This window comes from Neoarius graeffei, chromosome 17 (assembly GCF_027579695.1).
Source record: "Neoarius graeffei isolate fNeoGra1 chromosome 17, fNeoGra1.pri, whole genome shotgun sequence".
Lineage (NCBI taxonomy): Eukaryota > Metazoa > Chordata > Actinopteri > Siluriformes > Ariidae > Neoarius > Neoarius graeffei.
In genome coordinates this window covers 70,662,560-70,684,673 of record NC_083585.1, presented here as the reverse complement: position 1 = coordinate 70,684,673, position 22,114 = coordinate 70,662,560, and the positions used below count along the sequence as shown (strand labels likewise).

Here is a 22,114-nt window from a genome sequence, read left to right as displayed (position 1 = left end):
AGCAGTAAAAGACCTCGGAGTGATTATGGACCCCAGTCTTTCATTCGAAACTCACATTGATAACATTACCCGGATAGCTTTCTTTCATCTCAGAAATATTGCTAAGATAAGAAATTTAATGTCACTACATGACACAGAAAAACTAGTTCATGCTTTTGTTACCTCCAGGTTGGATTATTGTAATGCCTTACTGTCTGGATGTTCCAATAAGTGCATAAACAAGCTCCAGTTAGTTCAAAATGCAGCAGCAAGAGTCCTTACTAGAACTAGAAAATATGACCCCATCACCCCTGTCTTATCCACACTGCATTGGCTCCCAATCAAATTTCGTATTGATTATAAAATACTACTATTGACCTTTAAAGCACTAAATGGTCTTGCACCACAGTACCTGAGTGAACTTCTGCTCCTCTATGACCCGCCACGCCTACTTAGATCAAAAGGTGGAGGCTATCTGCTGGCACCTCGTATAGTGAAGGCTACATCAGGGGGCGGAGCCTTTTCTTACAAAGCCCCACAGTTATGGAACAGCCTTCCAAGTAATGTTCGGGAATCAGACACAGTCTCAGTGTTTAAGTCTCGGCTGAAAACATATCTGTTTAGTCAAGCCTTGTGTTAATGGTGTTTATGAGGTAAAGGTGTAGATCTGGAGGGTCCTCAGACAGAGTGTTTTGGTAAACTGGGATGTATGGATGCTGTCAGTCCCCACTCGCTTGCTCACTCGAGTGTGTTGACGGTGTAGTGGCTGCTGCTTTATGTCCCGGGGCCCCTCATGCCTGTGTTACCTTCTGGCTCTCTCCTTTTAGTTATGCTGTCATAGTTAGTTGCTGGAGTCCCTGCTTGCACTCAGTGCAATATGTATACTGTTCCTACTTATTCAGGTGATATTGGGCATACCTAACAACCTGTGTTTTCTCTCTCTTTCCCCCCCACCAAATCTGTCCCTCTGACTTACATGTCGGTCCTGGGATCAAGATGCTGAACCTTTTCTGCTCCTTGGACCTGCCTGATCCATCCTGGTGCCCTGTGTCTGGTTGGAGTCTCATCGCATCGCTCCTGTGGAGGACGGCCCCATGTGGACAGTTGGGGGTCGCGCCTGGAGGACGCTCTGGACTCTTGCAGTGGTGCTTTTGTGGCTGGGGACTGCAGTTTACTTGCTGACTTTAGGACTACGGTTGTCGTGAACGGTTTTGCGCTCGGGTTTCCATCAGTGGGGGGTTTATAGCATCAACGAAGCTCACTTTATGTTAGGACTGTAAATTTTATAGTCATGTTGTCTGTTGTTGCCCAGATGGGAATGGGTTCCCTTTTGAGTCTGGTTCCTCTCGAGGTTTCTTCCTCATGTCGTCTGAGGGAGTTTTTCCTTGCCACCGTCGCCACAGGCTTCATCATTGGGGATAGATTAGGGATAAAATTAGCTCATGTTTTAAGTCATTCAAATTCTGTAAAGCTGCTTTGCGACAATGTTTATTGTTAAAAGCGCTATACAAATAAACTTGACTTGACTTAGCATTTTTAACTCTGCTGCCTCCAGCTCTAACTCCTGTCTTTTTGTCAGTGCCACGGTCTCCAACACATCTAACATGGCTGGTCTCACCATCATCTTGCACGCCTTCCCTTTCACTTTTGTTGGTACCCTTCTGTTGCAAATCACTCCTGGCTCTCTTCTCCACCCACTCCACCCTGGCTGCACTCTTTTCTCCACCTCTCTTCAGCACTCCCCATCACCGTGAACAATTGATTCCAAGTTTTTAAACTCATCCACTTTTGGTACCTCTACTCCTTGAATTGTCACCATTCCACCATCATCCCTCACATTCACACACACATTCCTTCTTGATCCTTGAGCCCATTTCAGCACAATTTGTTCTGGAATAATTTAACACCAGTGGACGCAACTTGCTCCCCATTACAAGGTGGCGTTACTTGTTCCAGTACACCTTATTCCAGGTACAACTCATTCCCATTTACCCTCTAAACACAATCTGTGGCAAGTAAGTGTAACCCACCTGGCAGGTAAGTGACCACTGGACCAGAATTCTCTAGATTCGCAGGGAGAGGTGATGATGGAGTTTAGGATTTGACACCAATTGAGTAACAGGAAACATGCAGAGGTGAGTTTGAACAAGATCAATGTATGAACACACAAAAAAATAAAGCACTTTTACAAATACAGCTGGCTTTCAGTTTGTTTTCTTTTAAAGTGTCTTTTAAATTGGGTGTACCCTTTAAAAAAAAAAGTCTCTTCTTTTCCGAAAACAATAAAAAAAAGAAGTCTCTTCTTTTCCGAAAACAATAAAAAAAAGAATAGTTCCTCTCAATTTCTGTGAGTCTTTCTCAATCCTACCACACGGGCAGGACGACAGATGAAAGAGGAGAGGGTCCTCTTCCGTCCAGATGTTCACACGGTTGGCTCGCCATCCCGCTCGTCAGGGAGAGAATCCAGTTCCATCCAAAATCCAGGGTATCCACAAAACCCACACTGTACAATAACAGGCTTAAATAAATCCACTCACTTCTTTTTTCACTGTACAGTTTCTAACTATGATCTACATCAATGTATAATACAACATTCAACTGTTAACTTAGAAAAGATAACCGCTGCATAACTGACAGCATATGAAATATCAGCCTCACAGTTTTTTATAATGAAAATAAAATCATTAATTGACTGATAAACAATCAAAAACCCATATGTAAATGATTATAAACCCACTCACAGTTCAACAGTAATTACTCACACTGGATTACGGTAAGTAAAATAATGTAATTTGAATTTGTTGTAAGTTTGTTTCACAATGCTGATATCTCGTGCCTGTGTGCAACAGCACAGTGCGACACAGAAGAATGAAGCAGTCTCATAGCCCATGACACTCATCTTAATGATGTCGCTCTCTATTCACACAATGTAAACAACATGTACACACTTTTTTTTAACACACACACACACATTTTTCTCTCCTATCACAAGAAGATTAACACAACACTGAGTTTATGCTCCAGCTCGGAGGCTAACACACCACGAGGTGATGCTAACTCGCGGGGCTAACTACTAAAGGCCTCTGCATGCTCTTGCGACAAGGCTTTCGCAGATAGCTTTTCGCAGACAGTTGTAATTTATCGTTGAGCGGGGAGTAATAGGCGTGCGCGATGTTATTCACCGCTACAACGCAAGGGGGCGCGAAATCGCTAGGAGTAGTTGGTGGGTGTGGTTAGTGGAGTGTTTATCCTCCGGTTACTTACCAGAACTGGAGTCGTATAGATGTATGTACTTCCTCACTTCCTCGATCAACCGCTCTTCGTGCTGCTCCATCTTCGCTCGTGTTTTTAAAAATGGCGGTCGTGAAAACAAACCAAACCGGGAAAGTAGGGAAGTGGAAGTGCGTGTACAGCGGATGTAGAGTGGACCAATCAGAGCCCTCTTGTCTGTGATGCTGTCTGCAAGGCTTCTGCGGTGGTCACAATTTTTGGGAGGTGCGCGCAGAGCGTCTGCGAAGGTGGGGGGGTTACGCAGACGCTATCTGCGACACCGTCTGCCAGGACTGGGTTGTCAGCATAAATTGGCCTTAATGCTTCACAGTCCTCACTGAGAAAAGAAAAGAATAAACACAGGTCAGGTTCCCAGGGTCGCTTCTCCGTGCTTCACCGGACACTCACGGATGAGCTCGAACAGTTCCTTCTTCTTTTTTTAACAGTATGCACAATATTAGGTGTTTTAATGAGTTTTTTCACTCCAACTCCCATCTCTCACAACGCGTCTCACTAACCTGCGCCAAGGAGGCAGGACATGAGCTGTTTTCACCAATAGCAATTCAGCTACACCACTATGAACGAATGAAATCACTTTTTCCTCACAGAACCGCTGCTGAAGTGGGAACAGACCTCTGGGATAAAATTAATTAATAAATTAAACGCAGAATTAAATAAAGACTGTGATTAGGAATTAAAATGAAAATAATGCTCAATGAAAGAAAAAAATATTTTTAAATGTTGTAACACTTTTTTTTCCTTCTCAACAGGTTACAGAACTAATTTAACAGTTAGGTTTCTCTTCCCCTTTTTTTTCAACAGGTTACATAAGGAAGGGTTACGCATGCGCGGTAGCATTCATCTGGGTCATTTATCATCCGGACAAGACCACTGCATGGCAAATTCAGTGGTCAGTTCTTCTCAAGTGCTTTCCTTTGTCAAACTTCTTGGCCTTTAAACGATGGAGACAAGCGATTTCCAAGCCAATCAGAGTGATAACTGGACTAAAGAAGTAGTCCTTACCCTCGTCCAGTTGTGCGGAGATGCAGACACCTTATTGGATTTGGAGAAATTGGGCCAGCAATGAGCTGATTTACCACCGAATCACCAAACGTTTAAACAGAACCGAACAGCAAGAGGACAATAAAGCAAGTTAAAAACAAGATTCTGATCACAGATTTGTGCATGTGCACATTTGTGTTTACCTGTTTAACCTCCGGTTTGCCACCGAGAGAGAGTGAGCATGTAAACACAAAGGAAAGCGGGCGCAATTTGTTCCTGCTGCCCATGTAAAAGCAGCTTTACATACTTCTCTACCATACTTCGTTTCCTCATACAAGACCACACCTCCTCTCCTGTCATATGCTTACTCTAAGTCCACAAAGACACAATGCAACTCCTTCAGGCCTTCTCTATACTTCATCAACACAGGGATGTGATTTTTCCACTTTTTTCACCTCAAAACTTGAAGAAAATTTTTTTTTCCGATTTTTCCCTCATCCACATTCATATCCTATTCGTTCCGACTTTGTTTGAAAGATGGCAGCCTCGGATTTGCATCTTTACGCCTCGATCAAGGAGGCTGCCATCTTTCAACTCTTTGTTTGAAGCAAGCTTACGTACAGCTATCTAACAAGCGCGTTCATTGGTTGTTACAGAGCGATGAGCCAATCACATACCTCGTTTCATCTCAATGACGTAATTGCGTAATTACATCAATGAGATGAAACGAGGTACATGATTGGCTCATCGCTCTGTAACAACCAATGAACGCGCTTGTTAGATAGCTGTACGTAAGCTTGCTTCAAACAAAGAGTTGAAAGATGGCAGCCTCCGTGATCGAGGCGTAAAGATGCAAATCGAGTTAAAGAAATCGACAGAATAGTGAAAAAAAAGTTCCGCTGGGAATGGTTGGAGAAAAACCGCGGCTCGCCTCGGGGCGAATTACGTCACAAGGCGCATGGCTAGCGGGCCCTGCTCGCGCTGTTTCTTTGGGGGGTTGAGTGAGAGAGTGTGTGAGCGAGAGTGTGTGTGTGTGAGCGAGAGTGTGTGTGTGTGTGTGTGTGAGCGAGAGTGTGTGTGTGTGAGCGAGAGTGTGTGTGTGTGTGTGTGTGAGCGAGAGTGTGTGTGTGTGTGTGTGTGTGTGAGCGAGAGTGTGTGTGTGTGTGTGTGAGCGAGAGTGTGTGAGCGAGAGTGTGTGTGTGAGCGAGAGTGTGTGTGTGAGCGAGAGTGTGTGTGTGTGTGAGCGAGTGTGTGTGTGAGCGAGAGTGTGTGTGTGTGTGAGCGAGAGTGTGTGTGTGAGCGAGAGTGTGTGTGTGAGCGAGAGTGTGTGTGTGTGTGAGCGAGAGTGTGTGTGTGTGTGAGCGAGAGTGTGTGTGTGAGCGAGAGTGTGTGTGTGTGAGCGAGAGTGTGTGTGTGTGAGCGAGAGTGTGTGTGTGTGAGCGAGAGTGTGTGTGTGAGCGAGAGTGTGTGTGTGAGCGAGAGTGTGTGTGTGTGAGCGAGAGTGTGTGTGTGTGTGAGCGAGAGTGTGTGTGTGAGCGAGAGTGTGTGTGAGCGAGAGTGTGTGTGTGAGCGAGAGTGTGTGTGAGCGAGAGTGTGTGTGTGTGAGCGAGAGTGTGTGTGTGTGAGCGAGAGAGTGTGTGTGTGTGTGTGTGTCTGTGTGAGCGTGTGTGTCAGAGTTGCATGTTGACCATTAAATTGGCTTGAATTTGTTAATCATGACAAGTTTTTTCTTGTGTGTTTGCTTGCCATTTTAGTACAATTTTTAAGTCAGAAAACCCCAGAACTCAGGAGCTTCGGGGGGCTTCGCCCCCTTGTCCCCCACCAGGCCGCTGCCCTGGACCAGCTGGGGGCCTGTGGCCCCCAGACCCCCGGCTAAAATTTTCAGATAATTTCACCAGCCCCAAATCACATCCCTGATCAACATTCTCAAAGCAAATATTTCATCTGTAGTGCTTTTTCCTGACATGAAACCATGCTGCTGCTTGCTAATTACCACCTCTCTTCTTAAAGGAGATATGCAGAACCTTTATTTTTAAATAAATTTCTGAGTGGATAGTGTCTCCATCCTTGACTCTTGAATGCTGCATCAATGGGAATAAAATATATATATTTTTGAGGGCTAAAATCGACCTCAAATTTGTCATTGGAGCTGCCCTGCTGAGCCAGCCAGCCCTGAGTGCATGACGTCACAGCGGTAACTGGTTTTACGGCCGAAGCCTTTTACAGCTATAGACCAAAGTCATATAAATAAACATTTACGGTGAAAGTAAGAAATAGTGTTACCGACTCGCTCAACTAAGACTGATTTGACTTCATTGATTGTGGGTTGACTCTCATTAAAACAGGATGGGTGTGATAACTTATGCAACATACATGTGCATGCATGCATTTTCACTGATAAAATGTAAATGGCTCATTAAATAATCAGATGAACTGAGACAATCGCATTCTGAAGCAAATTAAATAATCTTATACCGCTAACTTAAACACAATACAAGTTACATGTCTCATCTCATTATCTCTAGCCACTTTATCCTGTTCTACAGGGTCGCAGGCAAGCTGGATCCTATCCCAGCTGACTACGGGCGAAAGGCGGGGTTCACCCTGGACAAGTCGCCAGGTCATCACAGGGCTGACACATAGACACAGACAACCATTCACACCCACATTCACACCTACGCTCAATTTAGAGTCACCAGTTAACCTAACCTGCATGTCTTTGGACTGTGGGGGAAACCGGAGCACCCGGAGGAAACCCACGCGGACACGGGGAGAACATGCAAACTCCACACAGAAAGGCCCTCGCCGGCCACGGGGCTCGAACCCAGACCTTCTTGCTGTGAGGTGACAGCGCTAACCACTACACCACCATGCCACCCTAAGTTACATGTATTAATCTAAATACAGGTAAACAAATGAGAATCGGAGCTTACCCATCTGTGTTCTCGCTTCTTGAAAGCAGATCTTGTGGCCAATTGTTTTGAAACAATCTGACTTTCAGTTGCTTGTTCAGTTCTCCGTTCATTCGCTTCTTCCATGTAAGGGCAAGATTTTGCTGCTGAGGCAAGCATATCCAGTGGAAAAATCAGACGGCTGCTCCACTCGTTCTCCATTTTCTCCATACTGAGTACTCCGCCATTATTGCTCGGCTCAGGCAATTACTAAAACCCGGGATGGGACGTCATCGGTTTTAGCAACAACTGCAGGGAGGTCACTGCCCAAGCGATAATATGTCCTGTTCCATCCCGGGTTTTAGCAACAACCCTCGGTTCACACTTCGGGAGAACTGGTGCAACTGAACTTACTTTCCTTTTCTTGTAGTTTTATTTGATTGTTGATACTGCAACCTCTTTCAACACAGGCTTATAGCCAACGCTCCTCAACAGATCAGAGGTTTCATATGAGTCTTCAGTAAAATATGCAGAGTAGAGGAGAGACCACTTCGTCGGTGCCCGATGTGCCCGTGAACTTCTCGCAAAACACGTCCACATCTTTGCAGTTTGAACATTCTTGGGCCATGAATGTAACGTAAATCCACCTTCTGTCATGTTGCTGCACCCGCCAGCAACACATCTACATGGCATGACTATAAATTAGCTCAAAATGGAGGATCGGAGTTGCAGTCAGCTCTGTGTTTTAGTATAGCGGAAATGGCAATGAGACTGATAGACTTCCTGCTGTGACGTCATGGACGTCAAGGTCATTCACTCAGACCGCTACCTATATGAATCACTTTAATTGTAAAAATTGCATTAGATTTACTGTTAATGCTTAAAACTATTCCTGTGCCATTCTTGAGGTCTCAAGGCATTTATAAACAAAAAGTGAGGTCATGGTTCTGTGTATATGCTTTAAGCTAGATTCTACTACTATTTCCCATAACTTCATGGTCTGACTGATCAACTTTATAAATCTGTAGTTACTACAGCTCTGCACGTCACCCTTATTCTTGAAAACTGGTACCAGTACACTTCTCCACTCCTCAGGCATCCTCTTACTTTCCAAGTGTGTGTTCAACAATCTAGCGAAAAACTCCATGACCATCTCTCCTAAACATCTCTACAGGTATGTCATCCGGACCAATCGCCTTTCCATTTTTCATCCTCTTGATAGCAGCCCTCACTTCCTGATTCACAATCCCCACACTGTCATTCATCAGCCCCTCAAAAATCCTACTTCCATCTTAACAGAACACCCTCACTTGCCAGTACATTTCCATCTTTATCCTTTCATCACCCTAACCTGGTGCACATCCTTCCCAGCTTGATCCCACTATTTAACCAATTGATATTTCCTTTTCTCTCCTTCCTTAGTGGCCAACTCCTCATACACCTCTTTACCTTATGCCACATCTCATACTCCTGTCTTTCCTTTCTCCAGCTTACTTCTTCCTCCACACAACCAAATCTCTCTAGCTTTCCTTTGTTCAAAAGGACATACCAAGTACATTCCTGGCTGTATTTCTCACTTCTGCAGTAGTTGGAATTTTGAGCCAAAGACTGAGACTGTCTGAAACATTAAATGGAAGGCTGTTTGATAGCTGTGGGGCTTTGTAGGACAAAATTCTGACCCCTGCTCAGGTACTGCAGTGCAAGAGCAGGGTTTTATAAAAGCATTGCAACATCTTACTAGGAGCCATTGCAGTATGGAGATCAGTGAAATTGACAGACCAGAAGAATCCCCCCCCCCCCTCTTAAAACCATTGGTGGGAAGTTGCCCCCCCATTTTGGTGTCCACACTGAAGGATCCTAGTTTTATGCCATTCTGAGGAACCTTAAGCTCCTACTCTGGGATAGAGATTCTTTCAGCACAAGTACACAGGTATCAACCCAGATACAAGTAATTTGGTAGAACACACAAACCAATGCAGTAGTGGCAACCCCCACACACAAAAACATGGTGATGCAACACTCCCTGAATTCCAAAAGCAACCATTTCTCAATTTTGTTAACATGATCACCTTAAGAAAGAAGGCACTGGGTCTCAGGCCCAAAGCCAACAAGGACCTTGCTGTTTTTAGATGCCTCCCACTGCAGTCCAAAAGACATGCAGATTATGTCAACTGGCTACATTTAAGTGGAGGTGTTGGTCCTGCAACAGATTGGCAGCCCATCCAGGACATGCCCCAGTGTTAACTGGTGCTGACTACAGCATCCCATGACAGCTGTCATGGGATGCTGTAGTCAATCCCAGCTAACACTGGGGCATGTCATGGATGGCAAAGAAAGTGAAGGAAACCTACTCCAAATGTAGCCAGCCTTAGCTGCAAAAGAGCCAGTATAGTTGCTATCCAAACCACCACAAGACATGACTTCTGCTTGGAATGGCAAGCTGTACACACTGGCCTTTCCTGGAGAAGATTGGATACCCCTGTACCTAGTCTAAGACCAAGTTGAATTCTGTACCAATTTACCAGTGCATCATCTGTTGCACCAAGTGTTAAGGATAGCAATTAACCATACACAAAAGGCCACATGGACAGTGTTCATAAACCAGTCAAGCCACAGAATCACAGTATAGCATCTTTATTCAGAGACTCATCAAAAGCTTGGGTAAAGATAACACCTCCACTGGACACTATTCCTGCTGCACCAGGAGAGCGCCCTTCTGCTGCAGCAACAGCTCTTTCTGAAGAAGGAAAGAGAGAGTCCATAAGCCAGTCAAAGGAAAAAACAGACAGTGTGAAGGGGTCTACCTACTTCTCCTGGTGCACATTGGTTCACAGGAGTCTTGTGCAGCTGGAACACAGACCACTGTACTGCAGTGTATGTAGAGCTAAGGGGAGACAAAAGTAATATAAATTAAAAAAAAAAAAAAAGCCACTTGTATCCAAGCAAGATAAGGCAAGCCTTTACCATCTCTTGCAATGGAGTCACAGCAGTCTGATCCACAAATGTAAACATCTTCAGAACAAAGCGTCTATAATGAGTAGGGTATGCAAGTCCAGATGCCCTGGACACTGGGATCAGCTTGGTCAAATAGCGGTCATCCTTGTACGGACATCTATGGAATAGACAAGGTTGTCACTTCTGTCCAATATAGGGATTGGACCACACAAATGACACAGGAAGAACTTACCCATTCACCAGAAGGTCCCACTGGGGAAGGCTATAGGGGTTAGGGGAAGCAGTTGCCCAGCAGCCACCCAGAACCAGGACAATATTCGGGTCACTTCTCCCAGCAATGCCCACCTCAACATACACAGGCTCACGCAGAACCTTTGTCACAGGGTAGTCAGCAGCAGTGTAGTAGGAGGTATAGGCTACTTGTTCTGTTGAGACAGGGCAGGGGTTTCAGTTCCTATTGAAGCTATTGACATTCAGACTGCACACCAATAGCCAGAAGTTGCTCACCTTCTACACAACCTTTTGTGACACATGAACCTTTTCCTAGTCTTAGTTCTACTTGGAGTGGTCCAGAAGCAACAACAGGCAGAGGATTACTATTAGATGAATGCTCAACAGCCAGAGCCACAAAGCCAATACCTGAATATTTACACTGGAAGTCAATCCTACAGAGGAACAGAGAAAGAGTCAGTAAAAGCCTTAAAGAATGCTCTGCCATGAGGTTTAGTTAGCTTACTCATAGTGAGTGTCCCTTGTAATTGAACCCCGGTCTCCAACGCCAATTTCATAGGAAGAGACCATCTTGTTCTCATAGACCACATAGCCACCTTGTACCTAGACAGATTGGACAGCATACTTTATAAACATGCTCACAAGAGATTAAGGCCATCTATTGGGGGGGGGGGGGGGGGGGTACACACAAACCGTCATGATAGTCCCACAAGCAGTCACAGGAAACTGGTATATAGCAAAAGCTGTATTTGAGTCAATAGGACTACAAGGTCCTGCATTTCCTCCCAGCAGGCTGATAGACTCAAGGCTGATTCTGGGAAGTGTTGTATCTCTGGCTACCACCACCACAAACTGGCCATCAAGGGTACACTGGACAGTCACTAACAACACCAAGAAAGAAGTTAGTTCAGGTTTCTTTTTACCATTCAATTCAAGTAGTACACCAAACTTACCAGTTTTGCCATAATAGCACACCTGACCATCAAAACAGCAGTTTATGGCATTGCATTGAGTAGCATTTATACTAGGTTCTCCACAAAGAACTCTTTCATAACCTTGCACTTGACATTTATCAACCTGGTTAGGTGTCTGTGGCCGCAAAGTAGGCATCACTGGCAGCCAAGGACCTTGAGGAAGCAATTTTGCAGATAATAGAGAGACAGCTGTACTGCTCACAAGAAAAAGCACCAAACTTGCTCCTTTAGTTGCCATTATCCCCAAACTGCATACACCAACATCTGGCTACTGCGCAACAGTGGCCTTTTATTGTGTCTTTTGTCCTCATTATGATTGGCGTCTCCTCCTACTCAACTAGTCATTAATAGTGTTCCAGCTGTGTGTCATCATTAACTGCAGTAATCACTGCATTCATGTTTTGGTGGTTATTTTGAGAGGTGTTTAAAATAGATATTTGTTTGAGCTGATTGTCACGTTAATTGTCTGTGAGAGTAATATAATAGCAATAGCTGCAAGCCTGTACCATGGCAGCTAATCAACGGAGTGACCCCCCAAAATTTTAATGTTTGCTTTTAAATTAGCAATACATTTTGTTTAAACAATTTGGTCAAAATCAATATTGTGAAAAGCCACATAAGCTGAACATAACCTTTTCACATTAACCACAAACACTTGACATTTTAATTTCTTCTAATGTTAAACTCACCTTGGTTTTAAAATTGCTAGTGTAGAGATGGCTTTTTTTTTGTCCCTTCTTAATTTAATTGTTTAGTAATTTTAAGCCTTTCTTTGTCACATGTATATTAGAGTATAGTGAAATTCGTTCTCTGCATTTAACCCACCCGGGGATATGAGAACACATACCCAGAGCAGTTGGGGTCAGGTGCCTTACTCAAGGCCATTTCCATCATTCCTGCTGATCCAGGGTATTGAACCAGTAACCTTTTGCTCCCAAAGCTGCTTCCCTAACTTTTAGGCCATGGCCTCCCCACATACCAATTAATGTATCATATTTATTTTAGCCTTGAGTGTGAAGATTTGCTTGTTACTTTTATTTTGACAGAGTTTTTGCGGAGCCCCACAGGCATGGAGTGTGGACAGACAAAGAAACCCATCAAGTTATTTTCTGATAGCGTTTCGGTCCTGTGCGTGCCTCCACCATACCAGCGTTAGTAATTACCAGTCATACACACCACCTAGGCACGGTGGTGTAGTGGTTAGCACTGTCGCCTCACAGTAAGAAGGTCCGGGTTCGAGCCCTGTGGCCGACGAGGGTCTTTCTGTGTGGAGTTTGCATGTTCTCCCCGTGTCCGCGTGGGTTTCCTCCGGGTGCTCCGGTTTCCCCCACAGTCCAAAGACATGCAGGTTAGGTTAACTGGTGACTCTAAATTGAGCGTAGGCGTGAATGTGAGTGTGAATGGTTGTCTGTGTCTATGTGTCAGCCCTGTGATGACCTGGCGACTTGTCCAGGGTGTACCCTGCCTTTCGCCCGTAGTCAGCTGGGATAGGCTCCAGCTCGCCTGCGACCCTGTAGAACAGGATAAAGCGGCAAGAGATGAGATGATGAGATGACACACCGCCTAGTGGTCAGTGTTAGTAATTACCAGTCATACACACCGCCTAGTGGCCAGTGTTAGTAATTACCAGTCATACACACCGCCTAGTGGCCAGTGTTATAGCCGATAAAGAAATAAAACTAGAAAAGCACTCGGAGAGCGCAGACCTCCGCCAAGAATCCTTTAAAAAATCCGGGATCCAGAAGGTGATCCAGATCACCGCCAAAATTTAATGGATTGTTACTTGTGCCCAGTCACACCTCTGGAAAAAATTTCAGAGCAATCCGTTCATAACTTTTTCCGTAATGTTGCTAACAGACAAATCAACAAACAAACAAACCAATGCTACCGAAAACATAACCTCCTTGGTGGAGGTAACAAAAGAGGCTGGCTATGATATAAGAAAATTCTACAACCCAGAAACAGATGGGCGCTCCACTTTTAGGCAGTGCCTAAATCTATATATTATTTCCTTGCAGTGTATCAGTGTCACTACACTATGCTCTTGAACATGGATTGTAACACTTTCTTTGGGGTGTTCGGGGATCAGGTCGTTGAGGCCCCTGCCTTCGACTGCCACCCAATCCACACTGCACCAGTCCCCTACGGCTACCTCTGTGGGTGGTGAACGAGGAGTTGGCCGAGGTGTCTGAGGAAAGGGAAATTTGGGCTTCCATGCTCAGACTGCTGCCTCTGCGACCCGGCCCCAGATAAGCGGAAGAAGACGAGATGAGACGAGACAAGACTTTCTTTGGGGTGGTAGAACACTGACACACTGGGCCAGGCAGTTTAAATCCTGGGGAATTTTTCTTTGAACTTTTCAATGCTTGCTTATGTCATACACACAGGGAAGCTCTCTTTTCCTCTCTGCTTCCTCCCTCCATATAAGCCCTCAACTGTCACTGCAACAAACAAACAAACACACACACACACCCCATTAATTTGACACAGGTGTGATTGTTTTGGCACTCACTTTCTCCAGCCCCGCCCTCCATTCACAGACTGGTGCTCGACCACGCCCCTACTACCACAATATTATATAAATTACATAGAGCCGGGATTTGAACAACGTTTTACTGTATCCAGGTTTGATTTCACATGGGACAAAAACAGGAATGTGAGGCTTCTGTTTAAGTAAACTTACTGGAGCTTATATGGAACTTTGCTAAAATTAAAATAAGATTACTAACATGGACATTGTTCACAACAACAACAACAACAAACTCATCATTACAAAACCCAAACAATATAAATTATAATTTTAAACTGAGTTGTCTGCCTGATTTGTTTCTTTACAATAATATTAAGGTCATGACAAAGAAATATGACTCAAAGCACAATCCCAAAAGAAATTAGTTTTCATCCATATTGTTACAAAAGGAACAAAGAGGGTCAAATTTGAACTTATATTTAACACTGTTAGAATTGACAGGCTAGCATGTGCATAGTATTTTCAGTGAAATGTCTCGGATATTCATTGTAAGACAAAATAAACTGTTCCAATAAAATACTGCAGCAGAATTGCTTACAATAGTAGTATGAATAATGTTTCTTATACACTTATTTTTTGTTTTTGCAGTTAAGAAATAATCTAGACGGCACGGTGGTGTAGTGGTTAGCGCTGTCGCCTCACAGCAAGAAGGTCCTGGGTTCGAGCCCTGTGGCTGGCGAGGGCCTTTCTGTGCGGAGTTTGCATGTTCTCCCCGTGTCCGCATGGGTTTCCTCCGGGTGCTCCGGTTTCCCCCACAGTCCAAAAACATGCAGGTTATGTTAACTGGTGACTCTAAATTGAGCGTAGGTGTGAATGTGAGTGTGAATGGTTGTCTGTGCCTATGTGTCAGCCCTGTGATGACCTGGCAACTTGTCCAGGGTGTACCCTGCCTTTCGCCCGTAGTCAGCTGGGATAGGCTCCAGCTTGCCTGCGACCCTGTCGAACAGGATAAAGCGGCTAGAGATAATGAGATGAGAAATAATCTATAATCTCAGCAAACTGAGAAATAACACCTTTGATTGTGGATTTATAATTTCACCCCTGTTGTTAGAATTGCATCAAAAACAACTGAGAATTCTCTCAGGTTTATAGGCATGTTGTACTCAGCCAAAAATTCTCTGTAAGTAAATAAAAGTCCCTCCTCATTAAATAACTGAATAACAAGTAAAATGTCATCATCAAACCATCTCTTTAAAAATAAAGAGTTGTTTTTAAAAGTTATGTCTTGATTGTTACATATAAAATATCACTTAGGAGAATTTAAAAAAAATTGTTCTTGTATACCAAGGACCAACACACAAATAGCGATATAATTTTTGATATAAATAAAATTTATAAAACTATAATAGATATTTTCACTGTATGTTATTCTCCTTTGTAGTTACATCTTAATAGAAAATTTAACCCTCCAAAGCTTCAAAAACATCAGTAGAGGTGAAATTCCAATAAAACATTGGACTGATCGGAAACCATTTGATCAATTTAACTTTAAATGTTGAATTAACCCCTTCTTGAATCACCACCTTAACGTGATGGAAGGGTTTGAGTGCCTCAGGGATTCTAGGAGTTATGATGTCAGGGGCATTTGTCCCTGCTAGGGTCTCCCAAAGCAAACAGGTCCTAGATGAGAGGTCAGACAAAAAGCGGTTCAGAATGACCCTTATGAGAGGGAAAGCAGGTATCCGAGTACCCTTGTCTGGACCAGGGATACTGGGGCCCCACCCTGGAGCCAGGCCTGGGGGAGGGGCTCATTGGCAAGTGCCTGGTGGCCAGGCCTATGTCCGTGGGGCCTGGCCAGGCCCAGCCTGAATGAGCAACATGGAACCACTCTCCTGTGGATCCACCACCCGCAGGAGGTGCTGTAAGGGTCTGGTGCACTGTGGATCGGGTGGCAGCCAAAGGCGGAGGCCCTGGTGTACTGATCCCTGGCTGACAAAACTGGCTTTTGGGACATGGAATGTCACCTCTCTGGTGGGAAAGGAGCCTGAGCTTGTGTGTGAGGTTGAGCGGTACTGACCAGATATAGTTGGGCTCACCTCAACTCATAGCTTGTGCTCTGGAACCAATTTCCTGGAGAGGGGCTGGACTCTCTTCTATGCTGGAGTTGCCAAGGGTGAGCGGCGCCAGGCAGGGGTGGGGCTATTGGTAGCCCCCCAGTTTGGCGTGCTAACATCGGAGTTCTCCCCAGTGAATGAGAGGGTCATTTCCCTGCGCCTTCGGGTTGGGGAACAGTCTCTGACTGTCATTTGTGCTTATGCGCCAAATGGTAGTTCAGAGTACCCGGCCTTCTTGGAGTCCTTGAGTGGGGTGCTAGACAGTGCACCATGAGGGAACTCCATTGTTTTACTGGGGGACTTCAATGCTCATGTGGGCAATGACAGTGAGACCTAGAGGGGTGTGATTGGGAGGAACGGCCTGCCCGATCTGAACTTGAGTGGTGTTCAGTTGTTGGACTTCTGTGCCATGCACAGTTTGGTCATAACAAACACCATGTTCGAGCATAAGGGTGTCCATAAGTGCACGTGGCACAAGGACACCCTAGGCTGTAGATCAATGATTGACTTTGTAGTCGTTTCATCTGATGTACGACCATATGTCTTGGACACTCGGGTGAAGAGAGGAGCAGAGCTGTCAGTTGATCACTACCTGGTGGTGAGCTGGATCAGATGGTGGGGGAGGAGGCCGGACAGACCTGGTAGGCCCAAACCTGTAGTGAGGGTATGCTGGGAACATCTGGCGGAGGCTCCCATCCATCGGATCTTCAATTGCCACATCTGGCAGAGCTTCAACTGCATACCGGGGTAGGATGAGGACACTGAGTCTGAGTGGCTCATGTTCCGCACCTCCATTGCTGAGGCGGCCATGCAGAGCTGTGTCTGCAAGGTTGTTGGTGCCTGTCATGGCGGTAATCCCCAAACCCGGTGGTGGACACCTGCAGTGAGGGGAGTCGTCATGCTGAAGAAGGATTCCTATCAGGCTTGGTTAGCCTGTGGGTCTCCAGAGGCAGCTGACAGATACCAATGGGCCAAGTGGAACGCGGCTCTGGCAGTCACTGAAGCAAAAACTCGGGTGTGGGAGGAGTTCGGTGAGGCCATGGAAAGTGACTTTCGGTCGGCCTCAAAGAGATTCTGGCAAACTGTCTGGCAGCTCAGGAAGGGGAAGCAGTGCTCTGTCCTTACTGTTTACAGCGAGGACGGAGTGCTGTTGACCTCAACTGGGGATATCGTCCAGCGGTGGAAGGAATACTTTGAGGATCTCCTCAATCCCACTTTCATGTTGTCCGAGGAGGATGCAGAGTCTGAGGGTGCTTGGGAAGACTTGCCCACCACAGGGGCTGAGGTTGCCAAGGTGGTTAAAAAGCTCCTGGGTGGCTGGGGTCCGAGGGTGGATGAGATTCGTCCTGAGTTTCTGAAGGCACTGGATGTTGTTGCGTTGTCTTAGCTGACATGCCTCTTCAACATTGCTTGGAGGTTGGGGACAGCGCCTCTGGATTGGCAGACTGGGGTGGTGGTCCCCCTTTTTAAAAAGGGGGACTGGAGAGTGTGTTCCAACTATAGGAGGATCACACTTCTCAGCCTCCCTGGGAAAGCCTATGCCGGGGTGCTGGAGAGGAGATTCTGGTCGATAGTCGAACCTCAGATTCAGGAGGAACAATGCAGTTTTTGTCCTGGTTGTGGAACACTGGACCAGCTCTTTACCCTTGCAAGGGTACTGGAGGGTGCATGGAAGTTTGCCCAACTGGTCTACATGTGTTTTGTGGACCTGGAGAAGGCTTATGACTGTGTCCCTCCTGGTGCCCTGTGGGGGGTGCTTCGGGAGTATGGGGTTCAGGGCCCACTACTGTGGGCCATTCTGACCCTGTGTGACCGGAGCAGAAGTTTGGTTCGCATTGCTGGCAGTAAGACAGACTTGTTCCCGGTGCATGTGGGACTCCGCCAAGGCTGCCCTTTGTCACTGATTCTGTTCATAACTTTTATGGACAGAATTTCTAGGCACAGCCAAGGGGCGGAGGGTGTCCAGTTTGGTGGCATCAGGATCACGTCTCTGCTTTTTGCATATGATGTGGTCCTGTTGGCCTCATCAATCTGTGACTTGCAGCATGCACTGGGATGGTTTGCAGCCAAGTGTGAAGCAGCTGGGATAAGGATCAGCACCTCCAAGTCCGTGGCCATGGCGCTCAGCTGGAAATGGGTGGAGTGCCTACTTCGGGTCAGGGGGAGTTGCTACCTGAGGTGGAGGAGTTTAAGTATCTCGGGGTTTTGTTCATGAGTGACTGTAAGGGGGAGCGGGAGTTGGACAGACGGATCGGGGCAGCATCAGCAGTGATGCAGATGTTAAACTGGTCTGTTGTGGTAAAGAGACAGCTGAGCCAAAAGGCAAAGCTCTCAATTTACTGGTCCATCTATGTTCCCACTCTCACCTATGGTCACGAGCTGTGGGTAGTAACCAAAAGAATGAGATCGCGGATACAAGCAGTAGAAATTAGTTTTCTCCACAGGGTGGCTGGGCTCTCCCTTAGCGACAGGGTGAGAAGCTTGGTCATTCGGGAGAGACTCAGTAGAATCACTGCTCCTCCACATCGAAAGGTGTCAGTTGAGGTGCTTCGGGCACCTTGTTAGGATGCCCCCTGGACGCCTCCCAAGGGAGGTTTTTTGGGCATGCCCCACTGGGAGGAGACCCTGGGGCAGACCCAGGACATGCTGGAGAGATTACATCTCTTGGCTGGCCTGGGAACACCTCGGTATTCCCCCAGAAGAGCTGGTGGAAGTGGCTGGGGAGAGGGAAGTCTGGGCTGCTCTGCTTGGGCTGCTACCCCCGCAACCCGGATCCGGATAAGTGGTAGAAAATGGATGGGTGGATGGATGTAGAATTTAATGAATAAAAGTTGAAAAAAATTGAATACACCAGCACACAGTTTGTTGATCATTACATTTCTTGTAATTAGGTGAGATTTAATATTCCAAATAAATTCAAATAGTCTTATTAATGTTTGTGCATAGATGTTTTGGTACATGAGGTGCTGAGCCAGTGGCGGTTCTAGACCAAAATTACTAGGGGGGCCGAGGTGGGGCCAGTGTTTTTTCAGGGGGGCACATATGGGCAAAACATGGCAATATTTAAGCGTTCAAAATGTTTTGTTTAGTTTATTTAAAACCAAAACAAAATACATTGAGCATAAATACAATGAGATAAACATTCTGTCTCAATAGCCTAAACATAAAATAAATTGTGCTCAGTAAATCTTAAAACCATGTTTCTCTTTTTTGTAAAATAAGATTTCTACTTTTGCATACAATGAACCTTTTCTTCAGATGTGGCTGCACTGGAGTGTCGTCCAAGCACTTGCTGATATCCGGAGAAAGATGAATACAGTAAATATGGGAGTGCGACTGAGAACAACATTTACTTATCATTATTCATTTATTAATTTATTATTATATCTATTATTTGTATTTTATATTTATTAATTATTATTCAGACTTCACACTTTCAGGGTAGGCTATATGAATTGTAGGTCGACACTGCTCACACACATACATTTGTTCAACATCACAAACCTGATGGTGCTGTACTTGATATGCATGGTGAATCTGGTTGTCCCAATGACTTGTTGGGTTGTCTCTCATTCTGTCCCTCAATCTGATCCTGAATGTCTTCATCCTCACTCTCAGATTGCCTTTCAGATGCCTCACTTTCCACCTCTCCAACCACCACCTCTGGCTCTCTCTCCACCTCTGGCTCTCTCTCCTCTTTCATAATCTTCATCTTCCTTACTCTCTCTATGTTGCTTTTTGCCAACAGGGGCAAAAAAGGACATAATGTCCTTCTTGCTCCTTTCCATGATGATAGCCTACAGTAGGTCTATACTAAAAAGTAAACGGAGAGGAATGTAGCCTCTACATATCAAAAGGCCATTAAAGTTTTACAAGCAGGTTAAACACTGTCGGTTATTTTACCCATTTCCCAAAAATATTAAGTTAGGCTACTTATTGCTGTGCAACGCACTTTTAAGAAAGTGCAATAAAATGGATTTATTATTGTAGTGAACAACAACAGTAAAACACGGATATGTGCAAACACTGACGTTACGAAATTGAATAATTTTCCTTACCTTCGCCTCTTTACAGTAGCCTAGTCCTTGCAGGGCTGCAGCTGTTATCTCTCACGTCCGAAGTTTACAATTTGCGCTGCTGCAGGTCTTTCTGCTGCAGGTAACAGTGTGCGTGTAGCGCTTTAAGGAGTCCGTGTAGAACACTCCGTCATGTCAGTTCCGATCTTCGAGCCAGCGCACGTCAAAATTAATAAATCTTGTTACCTGTTCAGCACAGGGGCCACAACAGGGGCCTGGAGCAATTTTACAGGGGCACTGGCCCCCCCTGGCCCCCGTTTAAAACCGCCTATGTGCTGAGCTGTAAATAAGTCCAGAGAATAAGGTCCTTGAATCTGGAGACCAAAACACGACCAGTTAGGGTCAAATCTCTTTGGAGCCATAAATTAAATCTTCACTGTAAAAGAGTATTTAAAGTCTTACTTTTTAAAATAAACTCTTGCATATTGATCTTTCTCTCTGACAATTCAAAGGCACTTGATCTGATATTTCCCAGGAATCCCTCAAGGAACTCTCTTCCTGCACTGTGACTGGAAGCAGCTCACTTTCTCCCTCACATTCAAAGCTACCTGCAACATTTCTCTCCAATGTACGCTCACTGTGCAACAAACTGGACAAACTCCAGCTGCTGGTAGGGAGAAACAGGGACGTGGCTATGTGGACTCGTACCGGACTCTGCACTGCAGCTGGCCAGCTTCCAACTTTTCAGAGCGGACTGTAACACGGATCTCTCAAGTAAAACAAAGGGTGGTGGAATTTGTTTTAACCGGTATGTAAACAGCTGCTGGTGTAGTGATGTGTCATTGATCCTGCAGCACTGTTCCCATGACCTGAAATCATTTTTCATTAATTGTAAACCCTTCTGCTCCCCCCATGAGTTTGCTTCATTCATTTTGGTTGGTGTTTACATTCCACCATAGGCCAACATGAAAAACACACAGTGCATGCTGGCCGATCAGATACTGGGTGTGGAGCAGACTAAGTTGGACTCCCTAGTTATTGTCCTCGGTGACTCTAAAAAAGGTAACCTCAGCCACGAACTACCCAAATACAAACAGTTTATAAAATGCCCAACCAGAGAGGAGAATATTTTGGATCACTGCTACACTACAGTCAGTGGTGCCTACCATGCTGTCCCCTGCATTGCACTGGGCCACTCTGACCACATCATGGTCCACCTGATTCCTGTATGCAGGCAGAAATTAAAGCTGAAGAAACCTGTAGTGAGGACATCAAAGATGTGGAGCAATGAAGCTGTGGAGAACCTTCAGGCGTACTTGGACTGTACAAACTGGGATGTGTTCAGGACTGCTACCAATAATCTGGATGAGTAAACAGAGACTGTGACATCCGATATCAGCTTCTGTGAGGACTGCTGCGTTCCATCACACACCAGGGTGAGTTACAATAATGACAAACTCTGGTTCACAGATAAGCTCAGACAGCTAAGGGTGTAAAAGGAAGTGTTCAGAAGTGGGGACAGGAACAGGTTTAAAGAGTCTAGGAACAGGTTTAGCAAGGCGGTGAGAGAAGCTAAATGACTGTACTCCGAGAAACTCCAACGGTAGTTCTCAGCCAATGACTCTATGTCTGTCTGGAAAGGGCTCAGACAGAGCACTAACTACAAACCTTCAGCCCTCCATTCTGTTAATGACTTGCACCTGGCCAACCAAGAAGAAGAAGAAGAAGAAGAAACCTTTATTTGTCACATGCACACTCAAGCACAGTGAGATTCATCCTCTGCATTTAACCCATCTGAAGCAGTGAACGAACACACACACACACACACACACACACACACACACCCAGTGCAGTGGGCAGCCACACTACAGCGCCCGGGGAGCAGTTGGGAGTTAGGTACCTTGCTCAAGGGCACTTCAGCCCAAGGCCTCCCCATGTTAACCTAAAGCCTAGGTCACAACCGGACATACGATTTTTTGGCCGTGCGATTTTTGGCATTTCCCAAATCGCTGCATTTTTTTTGTTCATGGAGAAAGACGCACGTTGGCCGTAAGTTTGCCTTGCAACCTGAAAAAAAACACAAGCGCCCGTAGAGTTTGTTTGACATGAAACCTCTGCGGCCGGTCTGCGGCCAGTCTACGGCTCAAAAATCAGCACATCACATGCGCGCCCTCCGTGCGTTTCTTGTGTTTTTTGCACGTAGACTGGCTGT

The 22,114-nt window shown here is 45.5% G+C and overlaps 2 protein-coding genes across 6 annotated transcripts in view; both read right to left on the bottom strand.

Moving 5' to 3' along the window:
* rps8a (ribosomal protein S8a) overlaps positions 1-22,114 on the bottom strand; it is a 403,017-nt gene that overhangs the window by 102,656 nt on the left and 278,247 nt on the right. The window lies entirely within an intron of this gene.
* On the bottom strand, positions 1,424-20,529 carry LOC132864512 (zona pellucida sperm-binding protein 4-like). 5 transcript variants are annotated; one of them, XR_009650230.1, is made up of 10 exons: positions 19,945-20,529; positions 19,391-19,699; positions 11,022-13,743; positions 10,834-10,931; positions 10,605-10,762; positions 10,330-10,522; positions 10,107-10,254; positions 9,951-10,026; positions 3,244-3,586; positions 1,424-2,482 (listed from the first exon to the last, which is right to left on the bottom strand). XR_009650230.1 is itself a non-coding variant. In XM_060897955.1 (10 exons), exons 3-10 carry the CDS (start codon positions 13,516-13,518, stop codon positions 9,761-9,763), a joined length of 1,044 nt encoding a protein of 347 aa, XP_060753938.1. In that variant the 5' UTR covers positions 13,519-13,743; positions 19,391-19,699; positions 19,945-20,529; the 3' UTR covers positions 9,745-9,760. The 5 variants fall into 5 exon arrangements, 4 of the variants coding, with proteins under 4 accessions (XP_060753938.1, XP_060753936.1, XP_060753935.1 ...); XM_060897955.1 differs by lacking the exons at positions 1,424-2,482; positions 3,244-3,586 and adding an exon at positions 9,745-9,879 and having other exon boundaries at positions 11,022-11,209; positions 13,455-13,743; XM_060897953.1 differs by lacking the exons at positions 1,424-2,482; positions 3,244-3,586 and adding an exon at positions 9,745-9,879 and having other exon boundaries at positions 19,945-20,276; positions 20,365-20,529.